Below are 23,749 nucleotides of genomic sequence, written 5' to 3'. Positions count from 1 at the left end.
AAAATCCAAAAGGACTCAAAATGCCTTCAATCAATGATTCTTTATTAAGTGCTTGCTATCTGCCAGACACAGTTCTAGACACTGGGATGCAAAGACAAAAGTAAAATATTCCCTTACTTGAAGGAACTTAATATTTTAATCAAATTTCTCATGTGGTCATAGAATCAGGAGTGACAAGAAACCCTAGAAATGATCTCCTACCACCTCAACATTTTATTAATGAGAAAACAGAGGTACATAAGGGAAAGAGATCATAATCTAAGATAATTTAGCTTTTATTGTTTTTCAGTCATGTTTGATTCTTCATGACCCCATTTGGGGCCCCGTGCTCTATCCACTGTGTCACTTAGCTGCTCTATGCTCTTACTAGGAGGCAGAACAGAATTTTGAACTGATATCCTCTAATTCCAAATTCTGTGGTCTTTCCATTCTACTGGGCAGCCTCTCCTAAATTGACATGTATTTAAAATATATATCTGAAACAGCAGACCAACTGTCATCTTGCTTGAGACAGGTAGGCTTAAATAAAGGGAAAAGCACTGTATTTTTTGAAAGATTCTCCAAAGATTCTCCTACTCCTCACTTCACCCTTCTCTGGGACAGCTGGTGCCCAACTTGTTTTTCAGAAGGAAATGACCCTTTTCTACATTATTAATGCCCACTTTTTTTTTTTTACCTCCCTGCTATTTTTAGAAATTTAAGGCTGTAAAAAGTTTCCATTAATGATCTACTCCGCTCATTTCCTGGGTTGAGAAAACAGGAAGCCCTTCACAATCCTGGCTTAAAAGGACTTCACATGGAACAGGATAAATCTCACCTACTCCTGGCAGTTTGCTTTCACTATATCTCTCTTTAAGTAACAATAAAAATAATAAATCATCAGCCTTCTGGTCTGGAATGATTTTAGTCAGCTTGTCAGTAAATGGCAAGGAACATAAAGAAGGAACTGTGGGCTGATGTTTCCTTCTTTGGCTATTATCTACTTTTAGTAGTGACTTCTGGGCCCTTACCCAGACATCCTTTACTAACCCTGCTGAGGCCATGTGTAGCAAAGAAAAGGCATTGCTTTGATCACATAACCTGACAGAAGAACTGAGCCATACTTGTTGAATCCCCAGTTCTGGTCTCCAAGGAAAAGTCTTTTGTATAAGTCACACCAGATCTTAAATATTAATCTTTGCCTTAAATTCTTTTTCTCTAAGTGGAGTTGTCCCAAGAATCAAATGAAATTATAGAAGTGGAAACACCGGGAACATTTTAAATTATAAGTGTGAAAACACTAAAGAAATTTAAAGTGTTAGATTGATGTAAGAATATTTTCTGGAGTCAACCAATATTTTGCTTCTTGTTTTTCTTCAAGGGGCAGGTAGGTAGCCCAGTGGATAGAATACTGGATTTGGAATGAGGAACATTCATTCCATCAGTTCATCAAATTTAGTCTCAGACACCTACTGGTTGTGTAACCCTGGTCATGTGATTTAACCCACTTTTCTTCATTTTCCTCATCTGTAAAATGAAGGAAAGAAGGAAAAGGGAAAACATTCCAGTCTCTTTGCCAAGAAGACTTCAAAATGGAGTCAAAGAGCCAGATACAATTGAAATACAGTTTTTTCCCCCTCCATCAGTCCTTAGAGGGTTCATTTGATGTACAGGATCCTCAGCTAGGGGAGATGCACAGATAAATCAGGTATTATCTCTGCACTCAAGAAGCTTAAAGTCCAACTTAACAATTATAACAGCTTCATATTCCAGTTTCATACTCAGATTTTTGTCCTAGAAGAAAACTATTAGCACAAAACTCAATTTCTTCATCTGTAAAATAAAGAAGTAGATCACTTCTGAGATAACTTCCAGCTCCAAACCTATGTCCCTTTGAAAGAGTCTATTATTTTCAAGTGTCCATTTTCTTGATTTTGAGTCTATGTTGATATAGTCTATTGATCTAGACTATATCTTCAATACTAATATGATATGTATATGTGCATATATAAATTCTAAAATATATTTACATATACATAGGGATGATAAAATCCATTTCTAGAAAACTTGTAATGGATCCAAGGCTAAAGAAACATATCATGGTCTAATAATAGTCCAATTCACCTTCTAGTAATAACTAACATTTATGGAGTGTTGTATTTATGGAGACATTGCCCTCCTGATAATATAAATGGTTTGAGGATTATCACCCCCATTTTACAGATGAAGAAGCTAAGACACAGAAAGGTCTTAAAGCTGGTAAGTGGTAGGAACTAGGACTTCAATGCATGGTACCTGACTCCTAGGCCACCAATGAATTTTCCATCACTTCATTCAGTTGCTTATGACAAAATGGTATTGCAGTGCTTGAAGGAAACTTTCCCACTTAGTTTCTATGTGTTGAGTTTTCTAAGTGATTTGACTGTCTCTTAGTCCATACCCCCCTCACATCAATTAATTCACAAAGACTAGTAATATCATCTGTTCAGAGAAAATCACTAATCTTCTTCATTAAGATTCATATTGAGTGCCTGAATTGTGAATGCCATGATATCTTTATTGTGAAGGATCTTTCTTTTAGCCTTAGATTGTGTGAGCTCTATTTTGTCCTATATGTTTAAATACATCCTTTTTATTTTTCCCTATTTTTTCAAATTGTAGGTAATACAATTTTTAACATTTTAAAAAATTTTGAGTTTCAAATTCTCTCCCTATCTCTCCCACTCCTTTCTGAAATGGCAAAGAATTTTTAATGATATTTTATTTGTCCAAATTATATGTGAAAACAGTTTTTAATATTCATTTTTAAAAAATTCTTTTCAAATTCTTTCTACCTCATCGTCTCCTCTCTCTGAGATGGAAAGCAATTTGATGCAGATTATACATGTATAATCATACAAAATGTATTTCCATATGAGTCATATTATAAAACAAATGAACAAGAAAACACAGTCCAAATACACAGACATACAGACACACAAATTAAATGAACAAAGTATTCTTCAATCTACATTCAGACTTCAGCAGTTCTTTCTTTGGAGTTAGGTATCAATTTTCATCATGAATCCTTTGGAATTGTCCTGGATCATTGAGTTATTTAAATATCTCTTTTAAAAAAATCAAAACTTAAATACACTGAATTATCATATCATAACCTGTCATAATCACAATGAAATTATTCTTGGCTGCCCTTTAGATTGTAAGTTCCTTAAGGTCAGGGAATATCTTTTGCCTTTTTTTTTTTTTTTTTATATTCTCAGTCCTTAGTACAGTGCCTATCATAAAATTGACACTTAATAAATGTTAATTAGAATAGCTGGGTGATACAATAGATAAGAGCATTGGGCCCTAAGTGAGGAAAACTCCTCTTCCTGAGTTCAAATATGATTTCAGATTCTTTTTAGCAAGGTGATACTGGACAAGTCACTGAATCATTTCCCTCAGTTTCCTCATCTGTAGAATGATCTGGAGAAGGAAATGGCAAACCACTCTAGTGCCTTTGCAGAGAAAATCCTTAATGGGGTCATGAAAAATCAGACAGACTGAAAATTACTGTAAAACAACAGCAAATTGTTGACTGCCTATCTTATTTAGTATGTATGTGGGAATGACAAATTGGTATCTTAAAGAGAAAGTAAAAATATATGTTCAGTGAAATATAGAGGGAAAGATGACCAGAGAAAACTGTAGCTTATTTCAAAGATGCTCTGTGATCAAACTCACTTAGGTTCTGCAAAAAACATTTGGCATCATTGTTAACATTTACATTAACCCACTAATGAGGTAATCAAGGCACTTATTAACATTCTCAGAGAAGAAGTGCCACTGTACCAGGAGGAAGTTCTATGTTGAAAGGATGTCAAATGTGTAACTTTAATGGGAAAAAAAAGTTTTTAAAAATGCCGAAACTTCGAGGTACTGTTTTAAATTATAGAAAGTAACTTGACCCTGAAAGTAACCATTGTATCTGTATCCTCTCATTCCCCCCCTACTCTCTCTTTCTCTCTCTCTTATTTTGTAGTTAATGAAATTATCAGGAAGGAATTTTCTGGATTTCCTGCCAAAAATCAGACGTAGAAGAAGTGATTAGCAAGACAACATTTATTGAATGCTTCCGTAACTGGCCTCTTGGACCCTTCTACTGCCCCTACCTACCACCTTCTGTTTCCTTTACTATTCATCTCAAGGCCTGGATTCAACATGACGAACAATGTATTGGCATAAAGCTGACTTTCTTGATTAAGGAGCTCGCCACCTTTCTCTGTAAACATCAGAAGGGACAGTCTTCCTTTTTTCCCCCCCAAAGATCATTTTGTTTGACCTTAATCATGTATCAACCACATACTGTGTTGCCTGCTGAAAAAAAAAAAAAAAGAATGAAAGGAATAATGAAAACACCCTACTGGAACCCTCCGCTGAAGCAAGTGACATTAGCCGGGACAGAGAGCGGGAGGGAGGAGAAGGGAAAATGGAGAAAGCATGCACTTTGATGAAAAATTAAACCCCAGCACTTCCATTCATTTTTCTAGGGCAGAGCTCCTGTGCCTTTTGAAGGAAAGGAGTGCTGAGAACACCCAACCCAAAGGAAAATGATTAAAGTTTCCAGCACCACAGCCTGAAGATCTCAAAGTACTGGGGGAAAATGGAGAAGACGGAACTTGACTATTCTTTCATAGGATTGTTCTATTCCCTGCTGTCATTGGGGCCTATCCTTTAGAGTCAGCTTTACCTAATGTAAAAGTTTATTTTTCATTTTCTCATTCTGGAGTGAAATTGTCTGGCCACTATGAGGGCTCCTATTGGATACTCTTGGTTTCAAGGTGTGCTGTTTGTAAATGTTCATAACTTTTTTTTTCTTTTGCTTCTCAAGCCAACAAGAAGTTAGAGATTGAATTTCCTTGGCTGCCTGATCAATAATCCATGCATGAAGTCTGGTGCTAACATGTAGTTTTAATATACAGGAGACTTAACTAAAATAAGTAGGATACATATAATATTTCTCTCTCATCTTCAGTTTTACATCTTATTGGCTTTCAAGTGCTTGCTCTTCATTTTATCAGTGAGATTGCTTTTCCACAAAGTAACAAAAATCTCAAGCATGTGCAATGAATATAAATTTCTATGGAAGGCATAAGAGAATGGGTCAGTGGCACGGGGAAAAAAAAAACCAGGAAATAGGCATTTGATAATTAAGATGATGTTAAGTAAGACAATCAATATCCTTAAGTGCTTTTATAGATTTTGTTTTTGTTTTTGTTTTTGCTTTTTCCAGAGATTTTCTGTGAGGTATGAAATATGTGAGTTTCCCAAATTACAAGACAAAGTTGACAGTGCCACATGACTAAATGCACAGGCAGGGAGGGGTGACTTGTTATAAGGGAGAGTCTGTTCTTAAGGAGGAAATTTAATGGGTTTGTGCACTGATTCTCCATACACAGAAGGAAATCTTTCCTCAGCAGAAAGATCAGAGTATCCAGAAACAAAATCATTTCTCAATACATCAGTTTTCTCTAACTTCTAAGTCTTCAGTGTTGGGTAATGTATTCATGGTCCTAAGAAATCCAAATTGCATTTCAGTTTGGTACAAACTCTAGAAATTAATCCCCCTTCTTTATGATACTTCAGTTATAAGCAAATGAACTGGCATATTTATGTAGAAAAGCCAAAGCCTTGGCCTTAGAGAGTTTGATATATATTCTGATTTCATTCTTTCAAATGAACCTGCAACAAAAAAATTTAGAGAATGCTCAGTTCAGAAAAGCAATCAGCCAGTGGAGGCAACAATGGAGAGTGGAAGGAATACTCACAGGGGTGGAAGCCAGGACTAGAGTCCCTGCTTAGCCATTAACTTGTGTGACCTTGGGCAAGTCAACACCTCCTCCCTTTCTGAGCCTTGGTTTCCTTATCTGTAAAATGAGATAGTTGGAATAGGTAATTTCATGTTAAAAGGTTAAGATTCTAACAATATGAGCAATTTTAAAAGTCCTAGACTTCTGTTCATATCAAGTTTACAGGAGTTTGGATGTGAACTCAATTTAAGCTACTCTTCAGCTGAAATCCCAGCTTTAAAGAAATAACTATTAACTACTTAATAGGGGAAATCTCCTTGTTGGGGAAAGCGTAGTTAAATTAAAATTCTTTGGCTTGAATTTTCTTTGCAATGTAAGGTAATTAAAAAAAAAAGACTGTTTACTGAGACTGAATATACAGTAACAATGGTGCTATGTAAATTGCATCACCAGATCATGCAGTTTTTATAATGAATTAGTCAGAACCCACATAATAAGTGCTTGACAGACTCTATTTTTCATGAAGTACTTCTTGTTGCATCTAAGGACACGAAAATTGTGCTTGTAATGCTGACACAGTCAATCAGCTCTTTTCAGAGGTAAGATCAACACTGTCATGATGTTAAACCAAATTATCAGAGGGAAATCAACCATCTGGCATGAAGTGTCTTCCAATGGTGCTTCCAACTGAGATTCTTGAATATATGAACTCTGATGTACTCTTCAAAGTTGATCTGGCAGTTGGCTTCTAGTTTGCCATGGTAGAGACCAAGGAGAGCTCAATGGTGATAGAGAATCATAGAGACTCAACTTCACCATCGCATGATATTTCCATTTGCACAACCCAAAGTTAATGTCTTGAGTTTCTGAGAACAGGCCTTGATGAGACTTATTCCCCTTTCACATATTAGAAATGAATGACATCTCTATTCAGATCTCTTACCAGAGGGGTCAATTCACACCATTCTTTAGAGTCAGACTTACCTAATGTAAAGCTTTGCTTATATGTAACCATACAATCAATATTTATATATATCTCCCAGTAACAGTGGGGATCCCAAGATGAATACATAATTTCCTTTTTCTTTTAAACCAAATAAAAGCATTAAGAAAAATAGCAATGTTAAAGTGCTTCCAGTTATATTAAATTATTCATGGTTTTGCCACTCAGTGTTTCTCATGATAACATTAATACCCAAAGAAATCTCTCTGTAGAAATAAGAAGTTCATCTTGGAAGAGTTAATAGCATTTGGTGAGTAATCTCATCTCACTTTATCTGGACAATAGCCACATTTGCACAGGAGGGAATTCTCTCTTTCCTCAGTTATCTAAATGTTTTACCAAAGTGCCTTCCTGTCATTGTAGCAAAGTCTCTCAACTTCATTGTCCACAGGGTGAACAAAATTAATGCATTTTCCATCAATCTTGTACCATGTTCACAAAACAGGACTTTGGACTAACCAAAGATTCTTGTCTGTCTTTCTTTTTCTCTTTTTAAAAAAGTTATGTCTTCTTTTCTCCAACATAAACTTAGCCACAGATTGCAGGGTGGGCTTCCATAAACAATTGCACCAAATACTTAACTACAGGAAACAAAACGATCAGTCTTAAAACATAAACAGGCAGAGGAAAAAAAGTGGAATAGGAGCTGACAGTTATCAGGAAAGTAGTGTCAGATACAAATGATAGGAAGAAAGTTTGCCAAGAGAGTAATTGTTCATGAAATATTTTCAGTACAGAAAGAAGCAGTATAACTTCTCAGAAGGGACAGGACTATAGGACCTGAAGAGCAGGAATGGGAGGGGTCTATTGCATGTGGATAGAAAGAATGTAGTCAAGTCAAGGTTTGCACTTGCTTTATCAGACTTTGTAAATATGTAATCATTTCCATTCTTCTGATACAAATGTACCATTTTTCTGAATGTAGGATATTTCCAAAGATAGCACTATTATTCTGTATTGTATAAAAATGCTGCTGCTTAATAATATATCTAAGACAGTTCTCAAAATTAGCCAGCATGTTATTAAAATTTTATTTTGTTATCTGTATTTTTTTAAAGTTCCTGTGCCTTTATCCACCCTTTTCCTCCAATATTACACCCCTTTTGGGTTAGAAATATTTATAAATGTTGGGAGATTTATCAAGTATCTTATTTTTTCTACATAATTGTTAGTGAATTTTTTCCTATGAGAAATAATTTTGATTATTGGATAAATATTCCAAATATTCAGAACCTGATTTTTCAGTCACCACCCCTCTCTCTTCTGGAAGAGAGCATTTTCACAGAACATAGGAGAATAGCAACTTTTTCGTCCTTACAAGCGATAATAAATTCAGCCTGGGATTAGGATGTCATCATGATCTCAGCTGTTTAGAGTTTTGCTTCCAGTTCTCAGGAAGATATGTCAATGGTAGGATGAATATTTTGTGCTCTTTGATGATAGAGAAAATTATATTTACAAAGTGTCTACATTTTGAGGGGAACCCCCAAAACAAAACAACCTGGGGATATAGACTTAATGCTTCCATTTTCACAACGGATTTCAGAAAGAATTAAAAATGACTTAACTGGAATAAAACAAGGCATTGGCTGAGCATGAGCTGCTGGTGTGGACAATTAAAAGAGGCCACGAGGATGTCCAAAGCCTTCCTAGTGTAAATATAACTTAGAAGGACTATTTGTGTTAGTCCTCTGTAAGGGACAGGGGATAATTTATATTGATCTCAGAGATCTGTTTGTCTTGAGATTGAAGCACTGGGCAGTTCAGGAACTATTGAGTCCTAGCATTAATAATACTCTACTTTGTAGGACTGGGGTAAGGCTGAATTTATCTTAATTTCAAATTGAAAAACATTTTATAAGTGCTTATAAGGTCCTCTTAAAATTGCTATAGTCAATTTAAATTTTTAAGGAGTGTCCTGTAACTTCCTTGAGTTAACAAACCTCCCTGATACTGAAAGATTGTTGTCTGTGGCCTTCTTTAGCAAGGAGAAAAAGGCAGAATTTCAAGGTCAGGTGCCACAGATCTAAATTAACCAACATTCACAGAATATTTTCACCTGCAAATGGTTTAAAACATAGATTGTTAATATTCTATGATCCCAGTTTTAGCAGTGAATCCAAAAAGCTATTTTTCTCTTTTATATCATAGGAGACCTAAGGTTATTATAGATGTCAGACTCTACTGATGCAGCAGTGTAAACTCTGCTTGTGTATTTCCCCAGCCAATTGTGCCTAACCAACCTTACAGAAAATGAAAAAACAAAGCTACAAGCTGATTGTGGAAACAGGTCCAAGGGGCTACTGAGATACTTCTGGAGACATCGGAGGTTTCCCCAGAACTTGACCACCCTCTTCCTTTCTTGGCCAGACAAGGCAATAACTGGGAAAATCCAATCCAGCTATTTATGTGGTTTTCACTTGACCAGAATGATCTTGTTTACATATCAGGGCTGGCCACCATAGATGGTATATAGTGATATATCTGTGTTCACCAGCTACAGTTCTGAATTTGACTATCAGAGCTATTGTCCAAAGGGTTTTTTTATTCTGTGGTCCACATAACAGTCTTCTCCTACCACAATTTTACTCATGGGTAAAACATTCCCAGTTTGGACCTGCCAAATAACAGCCTCTGTAGATTTATTTAATACTGGTCTTCTAAAAGTTCTCCAGAAGCGCTGCCTTTTTGAAGTACTAAGGAAAGACTAAAGTTTGGAAAATGCTAACTTTTCAAAGGGGTTCCAATCTGCCACATTCCTATGCAAAATATTTTTTAACCTCCAATATAATGTAGTTTATTTTTGCTATCTGTAAAATATTTTTATATAGCTTGTATTGTGATAGTTTGGCAATAAAACAAAAGATAACTGCTATTGTGAGTGGTCTGTGCATTTCTCTTTCTCTTTCACTTTTTTTTCCTCTTGCAACCTGACTCAAAAGGGGACATTTACCTCTGAGTTGACAAACTCTGGTTTACCTCTGGTATTGGCAAAGAAGTGACTAATGGTGTTTTCATATGTTTATTATCCCTTAGTAAAATTGGCAGTTTTATCCTAGAGAATTAAGACAAATTTCAGTTCAAGCTAAATTTATTTTACATTTTTCAATCTCCTGGATAACTTAATTGTACTCTTGAGAGTTTCTATACTGCTGTAGAATGACAGTGCCCTGCAAATGGTGACACTAGCTAAGCTTTTGCCTAAAATAAAATTTTATGGAAAGCATATTGTTCAATCCCTAAGCAAGCATAAATCCTAGAAGTGATCTTTTAGCCTGTTCTTAAATGAATACTTATAGAGCAACTGGAAAGTCACCAGTAATAATAGCAACAACAAACATTTGCATAGTGCTTTAAGCTTTACACTAAGTAAATGTACTAATATCATCTCCATTTTATAGCTAACACAATTGCAGCAGTTAAGTGACTTGTCTCAGGTCACTTAGTAAGGATTTGAGACCAGATTTGATTTTTGCTTTTTCTGATTCCAGGTTTAGCCACTTTTATACCTAGCTCCAAGGTACGACATTCCACTGTTGGAAAGCTTTAAATTATTTGGTAGTTTTTTTTCTTATTATTGTATCTAAATATTGTGTCCCTCTCTAATTTCTATCTTTTAGTCCCTAAGTCCAACACCATACATCATCCTCTTTGCTTGGCCGAATTGCTGATTTCAAATAGATACCCCCACTGAGGCAGAATTGGTAAAGTAGCAAGTGAATTGGATTTGGAGTTGGGAGATCATGATTCAAGTTCTGACTCTACTATTTTATTCCATTTCAGAATGTTGGCATGTCTCTTAAATTGAACTTCAGTTTCTTTCTGTACAAAATGAGAGTATTGGATAACATGACTTCTAAAATGCTTTCAGCCCTAACCTTATAATCTGATGATCTGTTATTGGCCTTCAAGTTTCTATAATATTTGGGCTAGTTAGTTCAAGTTGTAAAGTATACCCCCCAACTCCCATCCACAAAAACCAGTCAAGTTTGAATGGGGGGAAAAATGTCACTTCCATTGCTATACAATATCCCCAAGTCTTTCATACATCATTAAAGAGCTGAAAAATGTGAGGCAAGTGACCTTCCTCACTTAAATCCAACTCGCTTGTATATCATGGCATCACCTTTCTGATATCATGATTCTCTTTTTGAAAGAACAAACAATAGACTCAGAGATTCGATCCTATCATTTGTTAAAGGGAAAAACTACGGCTCAGAGTAGGGTAGGAATTTACCCAACTTACAAATCATTGCCATTTTGGTTTCAAGAGGCACAAAGTGAGAAAGTCTTTCAAGATGAAAAGCTACAAATCAATCTGAACTGTGTCCATGTGTAACCTCTGCTTACCATCAGGCATAGCACATAGGACTTTGGTTCGGATTTATGATTTTCCCAAAGCAAAGAAATCCCTGGAATAGATGCTATCTTCAAGAATGTAGCTGAGCTGATCCCTTTTAGGAAGCTAAGTCAAGGACATACTAAATGACTTCTCAAAAGTCATGTAGTTTAGTATGTGTTGGAGGTACAACTTGAATCCAGGTCTTTCCTGTTTTTTGCCACACTGCCTTTCATTAGACCTAGTATATACTTTAAAAAGTTTGTTCAAGTTATTATTAAATAAAATAAAATTAAAAAAAAAGTTTGTTCATTTCAATAAACATTTTAAAGCACATACTATATACCCACGGACACTGTGCTAAGCATAAGGGAACAAATTTAAAAAAAAAAAAAAAGGAAAAATAGTCCTTGCTGTGTTGGTACTTAAAATGTAATAAGGGAAGACAAACCACAAAAGGAATCTGAAAGAGGGCAATGGATGCCCATTGTGGATGGGAGGAAGCAGGGTGAAGGTAAGAGGAACTGAAATTGAGGGGATGATGTTCCCTGGAGTTGAAACCAAGCTGAGCTGCTTAGGGAAAATGAAGAGTGATCTAGAAGCTCAAAGTCTTCTAGAAAGGATAGCTTTGGGGAAAGGAAAAAGATGGGGAAGTGAGGGTGGGGATTTTACTGCTCTACCCTCAACCTTTCAGCCCAAGGGGAGAAATAACTGAGGGAGTAAAGAAGATGTCTAGTATCAAAAACTGAATATATCTGCATGGTAATGAAATTTCAAGTGATCAAGTTGGTATGATGTTTCTTGGAATCAAATCCAAACAAAGATCTGATGGAAAATAGAGACTATTTTGAGTCCTCATTACAATGAAGATTAATAATCCCTTTAAAGAAAGTCATTTGTAAGAGATGGTAACAGCCACTTTCAATCTTAAAAATGTTGTGGTTTCTCAGAAATTAATCCTGTAATAATGACACTATTGTAAAAGTTCATCACTTTAATTACTTTATGTGATTTGATCCTCTGAGGTAGAAGTGAAATTATTACCTCTGCTTCACAGATAAGAAAAGTGAGAAACAGAGCTAAGACTCAAAACTAGGACTTCATAGGCCAGTCAGACATCTTGCCACTACACCACATCCTGCCCTAATATTTATATCTAAATAATTGAACTATTCCCATTGGAAAAGAGGAAAGTGCAGCATCTTCATTTATAAAATTCTCTTTTGTCAAATCCTAGTACCCATGTCAAAACTTAATATTAATACCAAATCCCAATATTACAAAATTACCTTTTACCACTCTATCTGCAGGCTAGTTTAATTAAATCTTACTAAGTTCTAACATTCTTAAGACTTATTCTGCTTAAACCACGAGGATATTGTACACATAACTGCAATATTGTTTATCAATTGTGAATAACTTAGCTATTCTCAGAAATACAATGATCCAAAACAATTTTGAAGGATGAAAGATATTGTCCAGCTCCAGAGAAACAAGTGGTGGAATCTGAAGAATTGAAGCATACTTTTTCTTTATTTTATTTTTCTTGTTGTTAGTTTTTTTACTTGTATTTTCTTTCACAGTATGATTTACATGGAAATGTTCTGAATGACTACATGTGTATAATGTAGGTCAGATTGCTCACCTTTCCAATAAGGAGAAAGCAAAGGGAGGAAGAGAATTTTGAACTTGAATTTGAAGGAAAAAAATATTAAAATTGATTTTACATGTAATTGGGGGAAAATAAAGTACTAAATTTAAAAAGAGTTATTCTGCTCAAAAAGAAATGTAAATATGAACAAGTATCACTCTATACTCATCAAATTATCAAAAATGGGAAAACTCATTGTTGCAGGGATCAGGGCAAGATAGACACATATGGATTCACTGTGGTTGGTTCAATCATTCTGAAAAACAACTTGAAGTTAAGCAAGAAAATACAGGAAATTATTCATATTTTAATCCAGAGATTATGCTTACTTTTCTCCCCAGGTTAAGAATAAGAAATAATGCATATGCGTAAAAATATTCAGGTCATTGTCATTTGTGATCATGAAATTCTAGAAATAAAAATATCAGGAAAAACATATAAGAAAACTGTGCTATGTTCATATAATGGAGTATTATTATTCTGTAAAAAAAGATAAATATAAAAATTCAGAGGATTATGGGAAAATTTGTCTGAAGTAGTGAAGAGTGAATATCTAAATATCAATATATTCAGTGATGTTATAGTACATATAAAGTTGCAGTAAAGAACAAAATTCTGATCAAATACAAATTATCATTAGTACTTTAGTATCAGCTAAAGAATAAATTTCTCCTTTCTTGCTAACAATCTGTCAACTAATATTTTGGGGGAATTCAATCATTTTGGGGGAGTCAATTTATTATCTCCAAGCAGATGATTCTCAGATATAAATATTTTGCCTCAGTCTTTTTCCTACACACTAGGCTTTCATCATATATGAGAAAGGTATTGTGATGGAAAACCTACAATTGATTGGATATGGAATGTTAAGAGAGAAGAAAGAGTCAGAATGATTCCAAGCTTTTGCACTTGGATTGACTATTAAATGCTCTCTGCAATTAGAGAAGTTAGAAGGAAGGCTGGGTTTGGGATGAAATAGAATGAGTCATTTAAGAAGCAAGAGAACTAATAACAGTAAAATGAAGATGTTCAGTAGACCATTCTTGGGGGTTAGAAGAGGGATGTTGAAGATTGGGCATATAGATTTGGGAATCATCTGAATAGAGTTGATAATTGAAAAATAAATTGCTATAGCTTTGTTCTTTGACTGTATAACATGGTGTAGAAACCTCTGTTCAAATGTAATTTAGCCCAACTTCTGTCTTCATATTTTCCTCCTTTATGGAATTCACTGTCTATATCTAGAAAATGTTATTTGTTCAGTGACGGAGAGGGACAGCTTCTAGAGAAAGTCCATTGTCTTTAACTCATTCTACCTCATTCACAATGCTTCTTTAGTCCAAAGCTCTTCAATGATCCAACAATTCAACAAATACCTGCTAAGCATCTTCAGTCTGTTAAGGATCAATATAGAGTGGTAGTAACAGAAATCATCTTACAAGAGACTGGAATATGAATATATGGTGAGGAAACAAGATATACAGCCTATTCATTCTAGGTGCTTGCCAAGGAGAGAAGACCAGGATGGTAACTTGAAAGGGAAATAAAATCAAGGAAAAGATTCATTTGAAGTTAGCAGAGACCCAAGTCTGTTTCTAGGAAAAAGAGGAGTCATTAAAGAAGGAGAAAAACAGGAGTGGAGAATGGATAATGAATGTAATAAATGGAGAAATTTAGAGGGTACTAGGTCAAGATTTATGGATAAACTTTGACAAAAAAAATATACTCACCCCTCTCCCTTTATTTTTTGAGAAAGAAAGGAAGAAAAAGCACGAAAGAAAAGATGGGACAAAAAACAAGAAGTTTGAGATGTGGGTGAAAGATGAGGGAGCTTGGAATAGGGGGTTTCAGTCCCTTCAGTAAAGTAGAAATTGGTTGAAGAGTGTGTGTGTGTGTGTGTGTGTGTGTGTGTGTGTGTATGTGTGTGTGGAGTGAATGTTAAGCTGAGGGCCTGAGGAGGGAGAGAATTTGCAAAATCACCATGGGAGAAGTGATAGGAAATTGGAGGTGAAGAGAAGACCACTGTATATCATTGAAAGACCAACTGAGGCCAGACAGTATGAATTTGTAGTAGACCCAATCAGTATGGCTCCCTCCAGCACTGTTCACTGGATTTAAATAAAGAAAAACACAACAGCAACAACAACCCAGATGTCAAGGATCATACTGAGTTGAGCATTAGCAGGGCAGGATGACAGAACATCAAGAAAGGCAAATAATTTAAGGATATGATTGAAATGGCTACCCACAAGATCAAGCCTGAAAAGAAAAAAAGGGAAATCAGAATAGGGATACAAAGAACAGCATAAGATTAAGGAGCTGGAGGACACAGAGTTAAAACTAAAACATGGGCCAGCTACTCAAATATTGTTCTTTAAGATATCAGAATTCAAAGCTAACTCTGTTATTAGGAATGTAAGATGGGTAAGACAAACTGAATGTATTTCACAAGTTATATATGAAGAAGTTTCACAGCAGTGACCAAGTACTTAAGCCTGAAGGCCAATGGTTAAACTTGTCTGTTGGGCAGGTTTCAATAATGAGAACAACAGAAGTCTGCAGTGACTTTGAGGGCAGTGGTGTTGTATAAGAGCTATGAGTCAGGCATGCTGAATTCTAGTCCTGGCTCTACCAGAAACTCCCACATGACTTTATGGGAAGTCAGTTCTGCAATTTGGGTGCCAGTGTCCTCATCTGTAAATTGAGGGCACTGGATTAAGGTTCAAAACTTTTATTCTAAACATTGTTAGAAATCACATTAGGATAAAAAACATCAAGAAAAATATAATTCCTATTATATACTTCATAAATGGTTAATGTCATCTCCATTCCATTTAAATTGTCCAACTAGCTGTTCCCTATGTAAGGAATTCTGATTCTTGCTTCCGTTTTTTTGTGGACATAGCCTACCTGTGTCTTCCATATGTCTGCTTGTCTTCACCTTATAGGATCTCTAGCTTCTTACAAAGCATAGCCCATGTGCCACCTCTTACACAAAACCTTTCATGTCCCTCTATACCCTCATTATTTTCCTTTTCTTCCACCCCTTCTCTCTTTTCTCTCCCATCTCCTACCTCACCCTTTTTTGTCATCTCTTCTCCTCCCCACCTCCCCGTCTATGTCTGTATTTGTGTCTCTGTCTGTCTCTCTGTCTCTCTCTGTCTCTAACTCTCTGTCTTTCTCTGTGTCTTTCTCATCTTTTACTTTGCTTATGCTTAATTGTGTATATGTTGAATCGTCTCAATGGAATGTAAGCTCCTTGAGGGCAGGGATAATTTTACTTTTGTCTTTGTAACCCAAGAACCAGCACAATGATTGAGACATAGTAGGAGGCTTAATAAAGTTTGTTGAACATATAGCAAAATGTGGCTAAATTGTATCATTTTAACATACATATTTGCAAATTTCAGAGACATAAATGAATGCCACAGAGAAAGACTTTACTAGAGAAATAATAGAAAGAAGACTTACTAACCTATAAAATAGAGCTTCCCTCCCCCCCCCCCCCCGATTTCAAATCTAGTGTTTTATCACAAGGTCTTTAAGTCCTCCAACGAACCAGTCCTCCTTCTTTGAAGGCCCACATTGTCCATGGGCCATTTCTCCAGAGGAAGCTAGAAGCAACCTGGTTGTCATTTGCCTTTTTGCACTTTTGTATCAATCTTGGTCCTCTTTCCTATAAAACACACTCTTCAATTACTACACTGCTCTCCAGAGACAGGTACACAGGGAGTGGATTTTCCAGATGCCATTTATAAGCCAAAAGCTGTGAAAAGAGATTCAGATGTCTTCGTTCAGCTTTCTGTTCAGCAAAGTGAGGAATCTGTGCTGAAATAGAATAAGCCTTAGCTACCTTATATTGTGTGAGTTTAATCCTACCAATAATGATTACATTTTGGCTCTGCCTTCTTTCCATCTGGTCTTTTCCCCCAGCTGTGCCTACTGTTAATCCATGTTCTAGTTTAACATTCATATGTTGCCGATAAATTAGCTCACTCACTATATCCTGGTTGTCTTCTTCCGTAGAGAGCTCGACATTTCAGGCTGTGATTCTAGGACCTCCTGGCAGAACAGATAGCCCAAACTCTGGAAACCAAAATATACATTTCAAAAAGCTATATCTGACATAGGTAGATAGGTCTTGCTTGTATTTCTCTATCTGCATCAGGTGTCATGATCACCCAGTTAAGACATAGTGATCCAGAAGTTTCTGCATTGATATATTCATTCAGTTAAATGAGTAAAGAGCTCAGTTCTGAGTCCTGACAAAATTGCAAAGATTAAATAAAGCACAGGTCCTGCTCTCATGAAGGTTACAGTGTAGAAGGAAGATTTGATAAATAACTCTAATACAACATGACAAATAGTAAGGAATAGTGAAGGTCATAGTATGATGTAGTAGAAAAGAGCATGATGTAGATTTGGGGAGATCTAGGTTTAATTCCTCTTTTTGGCGCATTATGACCCTGACCAGTCATTTGACTTCTCAGTGCCCTAGATAATTATCTAAGTATAAATCGTAGAGCAGGTGTTAATCTACAATGGCAAATAGAGTTTTCTTCTTGGAAGTGCCCCACACTGATGACCTCAAGTCTAGTAAAAATAAAGAAATAAATAATTACAGGCCTTGTAAAAAAAAATAAATGCAGAAGAAGTGGTGAAAAACAAGTTTTTTTCTTTTCCAATATGTGGGGAAGAGTCATTAGGTTGTTTTCTTTTTGATAAACTTGAGAAAATGACGACAATTTTTCCAAGTGAGTAATTCTTCCTTATGTTCTTTCCAATGTCAAGTTCTTCTATTTGGCATCCATTCATCTATATTTTTGAAACATAGAAACACATATATTGGAAGTCTTTTCTTCTAATTTTGTAATTCATAATTTATTTAGTAATTCAAATATTTAATATGAAAATTTGTTCCAAAGACTTCTCCCTGAGGGTGTCCAATTGTAGCATCATTGACAGATGAATAAATGGATTGAGGAACCAATGGGATATTCAGTGTTTAGATAGCTATGTAGAATGTCAAATTAAACTACCATTTTAATGTCTAGACCAATGTCTACCATTGACAGAGTAGTAACACTTGACTATCAAATCAAAGTTTCCCAATTATAAGAAAGTGACCATTTGACTCAACTAAAATTGGGTTTGGAAGTGAAAAGAGAACACAAGTGTTTAGCTACTTCATCCCTACTATCATTTAACTTTTATTATGGATTCATAGCCTGACTCCAGTACTTACTTGACTATATGAACCATGGGTAGTTTAGTTAACTTTCCTGAAACTTGATTTCCACTCCTGTAAACAGAAGAAAAAAATTATTTATGGTTCTACTCATAGCATTGTTGCAAGGATGAACTGAGTTTAATATGTAAAATATTTTGAAAATCTTAAAGTATTATATAAATGTCAGCTATTATAGTGATATATTGGATAGAGTTTTGTACTTGAAGTCAGGAAAACCTGAGTTCAAATCTGTTTTCAAACACTTACTAGATGTGTGACTTTGGACAAATCATGTAACCTCTCTCAGCCTCAGTTTTTTCCATCTATAAAATAGGGTTATTAATAATAGCACCTTCCTCTTAGGATTGTTGTGAGGATCAAATTATATAATATTTATAAAGAACTTGTATTATAATAATAATAACTACTGATAATGCAAGAGGTTATCTCTTCCTCCCTTGCCAAGCCCAGAGAAAATATTATACAACATAAAACAAGAATAAAACTGCTATTGGGAGTGAAATCAGTTACGTTTTCCTTAATAAGAATGAAGCCTGGACTTCAGAATCATTAAAGCCCAGTACTTACACTATCAAGTTAGTTCATGAAGTTCATCTTATCTGAAGAGACCTCAGCCAATATTTACATCGTGATAAGTGGCAAGGTGAAGAATAAGAGGCATGGTCCTACCTTCAAGAAGCTTACAATCCAATTGCCATCTTACTGATTCCCCATCCAATAAATGAGGGAATGATTCTAGACCTTCTCTTATCTGGCACTCAGTTTTATCTTTTCCAATCACTCTACACAGCTCTCAAGGTATAACTCCCATCTTTAAAAAAGATAAAGGATATTTAACTCAAACTTTTGAATTCACTCATCTTCTATTCAATACTAACAGGTGAAATTGATCTCACTTTCTCATTTTTTTTCAACTTTCCTAGAGTACTTTGTTGGGATTTCTTCTTTGCCATATCTCCACTACCTTTGAACATACTTTTTTTGTGTAGATATGCTAGTCTATCTATTAAAATGTAAGATTCATGAGGACAGTAATGGTTTCAGTTTTCTGAACTTTTTTTCTTCAGTTTTCTCCTTGGTAAATTTAGCACCTATCCCAGGACTTTAAACCTAGTAAGGGCTTAATAAATGGATGTTGTTGAATCTTTTGTTTCTACACCTGAACTCTCATTTCTTGCTTCTTTTTCAGATGATGTGTTACTACAAGGAGTTATTAATTTAGAGCTAGAAGGGATCTTTTTCATGATGTTTCAGATGATACATGGTACAACTTCTTCATGTTACAGATGAAGAACTGAGACCCACTGAGCTAAAATTATTTGCCCAGGGGCACAAAGTTAGTGAGGCTGAAATGAATCTTCTTTGTTAGTCTGGTGCTGTTCAGTTGTTTTTCAGTAATGTCCAACTCTTCATGATCCTATTTGGAGTTTTCTTGGTAAAGATTCATTTTACAATAGAAATTGTAAACAGTAGAAATTATAAATTGAAACTGAGAAAACTGACACAGAGTTAAGTAACTTACTCAGGCTCACATGGCTATTAAGTGTCTGAGGTTAGATTTGAACTAAAGAAGATATATCTTACTAATTGTAAGCCCAGCACTCTACCCACTTTGCCATCTCAATGTCCCTAAATCCACCATGTTAGATTGTCTTTTTCAAAGGTATGAATCCCTTCTTAATTTGTGGAGGACTTCATTCTCTTTTTTAACATCTTCAATCCCCCCTCCCATGGTTTTTCAATAAACTTAGCCTTCTCTATCCTGAAAAATACCTTTATTTGATTCAGCAGTCACCTTTAAGCCATTGCCACAACTATAGTCTCCAAAGTGATGACTACTAGACTTGTCCCTTTAGTCTACTGTCAGAGAGGAAATGAGTGCCTGAGAGCCTTGGGAATGACGTGGATTCATTCTGGGGGTCTGGTCCAGTTACTCTTGGGGAGCACCCAAGTAGCTGTATCTAGGTCACAAGCATGGCATCTTTCATGACTAAGTCCCTTCCCACCCAAATGAGTAGGGCTCAAGTACCAGGCCTGTCCACAGAAAAGGAACAAAAGAGTGTGTGGTTGGGGAAAAGAGCTAAGTCTGGCCCTCTTCAAGAAACCTCAGAGCATTCTGTCATTTCTGCGGCCAACCTCAGTGACACACCACCAGTCTGAGGTTGATGGCAAGACACAGAACTGGCTTCTTAGGGGGCAGACGGTGCCCAGTAACATAGCCAGGACGAACTGGGGAGAAACTGTGAAGCAGAAAGAAGCTGCTTTCAGCATGTCTCCATCTCATTTTCTGTACCCTTCCATTCTAGTCCTGCCATGGTCTCCCTACGCACTGAATGTCTTCATTGATGCTACAGTTATTTACTGAACAATTATTTGCTGGACGTTACTTTGGGGAATACGGAGCTGAATATGATACCTCAGAGAGCTTACAACCTATAGAGGAGTAAGATCAAAATTCAAAAGAAAAAAAGCGCATATGTGTATGTGTATATAATATGTATATCCACAAACATATATACTTATAAATGTATATGTAAAACACACATGTATAGGTATATGTGTATGTCAGTATACGGATGTATATATAACATATATGTATATCACATAATATAAGACAAATGTAAAGGTGTTATGGATGAGATATGGAACTTTTTAAAAGGGAGACACCATTTTCTGTTTAGGTTGTGTGTGTGTGTGTGTGTGTGTGTGTGTGTGTGTGTGTTGTGGGGGTAGGGTGGATCAAAAAAGATTCCATGGAGGAAATAGTATTTAAACTAGGTTTTGAGAGATACATATGAATTGATGAGTTTGGGGTGGAGGAAAAGTGAAAAGAATCTCTCCTTCATGATGACCCCTGAGCTTGTGGGACATTACCAACCCAAAGTTCTCAGAATTTAGTAAGTGTTATGTGCCCTGTATAAATTTTCACTCTAGTGACTGACACTTACTGCCTTAGGCAAAAAGAGTGGTAGACAGTAATGAGTTTAGATCAGGGTCACTAATTTGTTGTTCCTGTTGTTTCTAAGAAAAAAAAATAGTTTATTCTCTGTCTTTGGCAGAAAAGTAAAATTGAACAAGTGACTGCTTTCTCTCTTTCTCCCTCATGCTCTTAAGAAAGAAAATAATGAATCAACTTAGTTTATTAAAACTTTTGACTACTTGATTCTCTTATTTCTCCAGAAAAGAAAATGAGATTTATGGATCCATGGAATCACAGAATGTGAGAGCTTGAAGGAATCTTAGAACATAAAACAACATGCCAAAGAAAGAAGAGACCTTAAACTTACAATGTGAGAGTTGGAAGGGACTTTAGAACAGAGAACACTAGAACAGAAAGAATCTGCTAAAGCTGGAAGGAATCTTTGGAAGCACTATCTCACATTGGTGTAGCATTTTAAAATTGGCTAAATATTTTGTTCACAATAACCCTGTATACATAATGTAATAATCAGTATTCCCATTCTACAGGTAGAGAAATTGAGAATTTAAAAGGTTAAATGAATTTTCCATGGACATTCAACAAGTAAGTATTTGAGGTGGGATTGAGCCCAGGTCTTCTGAATTCTAGTCACAATGCCATACAAAGAAAGTAGAATGCAAGAACGAGAAGGGACCTTCAGAACACAAAATGTCAGAGTTGGAGGGACCTTAGAACACTGAATGTCAAATAAACAAGGGTTTAGTTTAACCTTACCATTACATCATACATTTAGAACTGGAAGAGACCTCAGAGACCATCTAGTCCAATTCTCTCATTCTACACGTGGGAAACCTGAGGCCCAGGGAAGTTAAGTGACTTGCCCAAGATCACATATGTAACTAAATATTGGGTGATTCCTTTGACTCCCAAATTTGTGCTTTTTCCAATGTACCACTCCTTTCCCCATAATTCAATAAATGAAGATAAAGACTTGAATTCATTAAGAGGTTTGACCAAGGTAACACAAATTAGTCATAAAATTTTCAAGTTATATTCACTAGAGAACCTCAAACTACCAAACAAAAGAGGCTGAGCCCATTGGGCCTGTATTAAGCAAAAAGAAAGCATATATATATATATATATATTAATGTTGGTTGCACAAGTAATTTTTTTTTTACATATTTCTTGTGAATCATGTTGGGAGAGAAAAGTCTGAACAAAAGAGAAAACTGCAAGAGAAAAACAAATCAGAAGAAAAAGAAAAAAAAGTGAACGTAGCATTCTTCATTTTTCTCTCTAAGAATGGCATTTTCTATCTAAAGTTTATTGGGATTGCCTTGGATCACTGAACCACTCAGAAGAATTGAGTCTATCATAGTTGATCATTCCACAATCTTGCTGTTACTGTGTACAATGTATTCCTGATTCTGCTTGTTTCTTTCAACATCAGTTTGTGTAAATCTGGGAAAGCCTTTCTTGAGTCTCAAAGCACAGACAGCCCTCTCTTTATAAAACAGATGTGTTTCAGACAATTTGTGTATGTATTGAATTTCTGTAAATTAAAATCTATTTTAAACATACTTGGTGAGCCCAGTGGTTTATAGGAGACCTTTATTTAATTCAATAAACATTATAAACCAAACCTAATTGGTTTTATGTTAAGATTTTTATTCAGTGACTTTTTTGTAAACTGAGGCATGCTCAGGTTTAGTACATCCAATCAAGAACACCATCCATTCATACTCCATTATTCCTAATAGTTGAGCAAATAGCCACCATCACCTTTCAGCCAAAGTTTGCCAAGTTTTGGGACAGCAAAATCTTGGAAGCAGCTTGGTGGTATGAATATTTATCTGGAATCCTTTTTGTCATTCAGTCATTTTCATTGTGTCTGATTGTTCATGACTCTGTTTGGCGTTTTCTTGACAAGGGTACTGGAGTGGTCTGTCATTTCCTTCTCCAGCTCATTTTTATAAATGAGAAAACTGAAGCAAGCAGAGTTAAGTGACTTGTCCAGGGTCACTCAGCTTGTAAGTGTCTGAGACCAGATTTGAACTCAGGAAGAGGAGTCTTCTGGACTGCAGACCAGACACTTCATTTGTTATGCCCCCTAGTTGCCTGATCTAAAAATTACTATTTGACGTATATGTGATGACTTTCAAGGAGGAGAAAGAATACATGGGATACTATTAAGATGTAATAAACAAAAAAAAAATCAATTTAAAAGTATCTTTTTAAAAAAAAGTAGAGTGGCTGTCAAACTTTTGTTCTTAGTATCTTTATAATATTAAAAAGGCCACACAGTAAGTAAATGTCTGAGGCCAGATTTGAACCAGGAACATTTTAATTAAAAATTCAACTCCAGATGCTGTTATCTCTGTTTGAAAGTCACTTAACCAATGTTTGCTTTATTTCCTCAATTCTAAAATGAAAAAAATAACAACACCCACTTTTCAGGGTTGTTGTGAGGATAAAATGAGATAATATCAGTAAAGCATTTAGCACAGGGCCTGACACAGTAGGATCTTTATAAATATTTATTAATTTCCCCACATTTTTAAAAATTCCTTTTGCATGCAGATACTCCTGAGACTCTATCTTGGTCCTCTGGCTTGTAAGTGAACAAGAATCAAGCAAGCCACAGTCAGAAGCCAGATCTGAAGGTGAAGCAGAGTCAATTGGGAATCCCAGAAGTCAAGGAGAGGCTGACAAAAGCCAGGTGTGAGTCCAATCTATAATAATTCAGTAATGGGTATATAACAGAGTGCAGAGTTAGGCAAACATAATTATGGAAATTTGCCCCCACACTTTGGTGT

At 35.7% G+C, this 23,749-nt stretch overlaps 1 protein-coding gene across 3 annotated transcripts in view; it reads left to right on the top strand.

The window, feature by feature from the left end:
* Positions 1-22,646, top strand: part of NFATC2 (nuclear factor of activated T cells 2) — a 188,211-nt gene extending 165,565 nt beyond the window's left edge. For 2 of the 3 annotated variants that reach the window (XM_051976605.1, XM_051976606.1), the window contains one exon: positions 4,001-11,393. In XM_051976605.1, coding sequence (XP_051832565.1) covers positions 4,001-4,056 — 56 coding nt within the window. In that variant the 3' untranslated portion in view covers positions 4,057-11,393. Of the gene's footprint in view, positions 1-4,000; positions 11,394-21,192 lie in introns of those variants that run through there. The other variant, XM_051976607.1, reaches the window with a different exon arrangement.
* The last annotated feature ends 1,103 nt before the right edge of the window (positions 22,647-23,749 follow it).

This window comes from Antechinus flavipes, chromosome 2, assembly GCF_016432865.1.
Source record: "Antechinus flavipes isolate AdamAnt ecotype Samford, QLD, Australia chromosome 2, AdamAnt_v2, whole genome shotgun sequence".
Lineage (NCBI taxonomy): Eukaryota > Metazoa > Chordata > Mammalia > Dasyuromorphia > Dasyuridae > Antechinus > Antechinus flavipes.
This window is presented reverse-complemented; position numbering and strand designations above follow the sequence as displayed.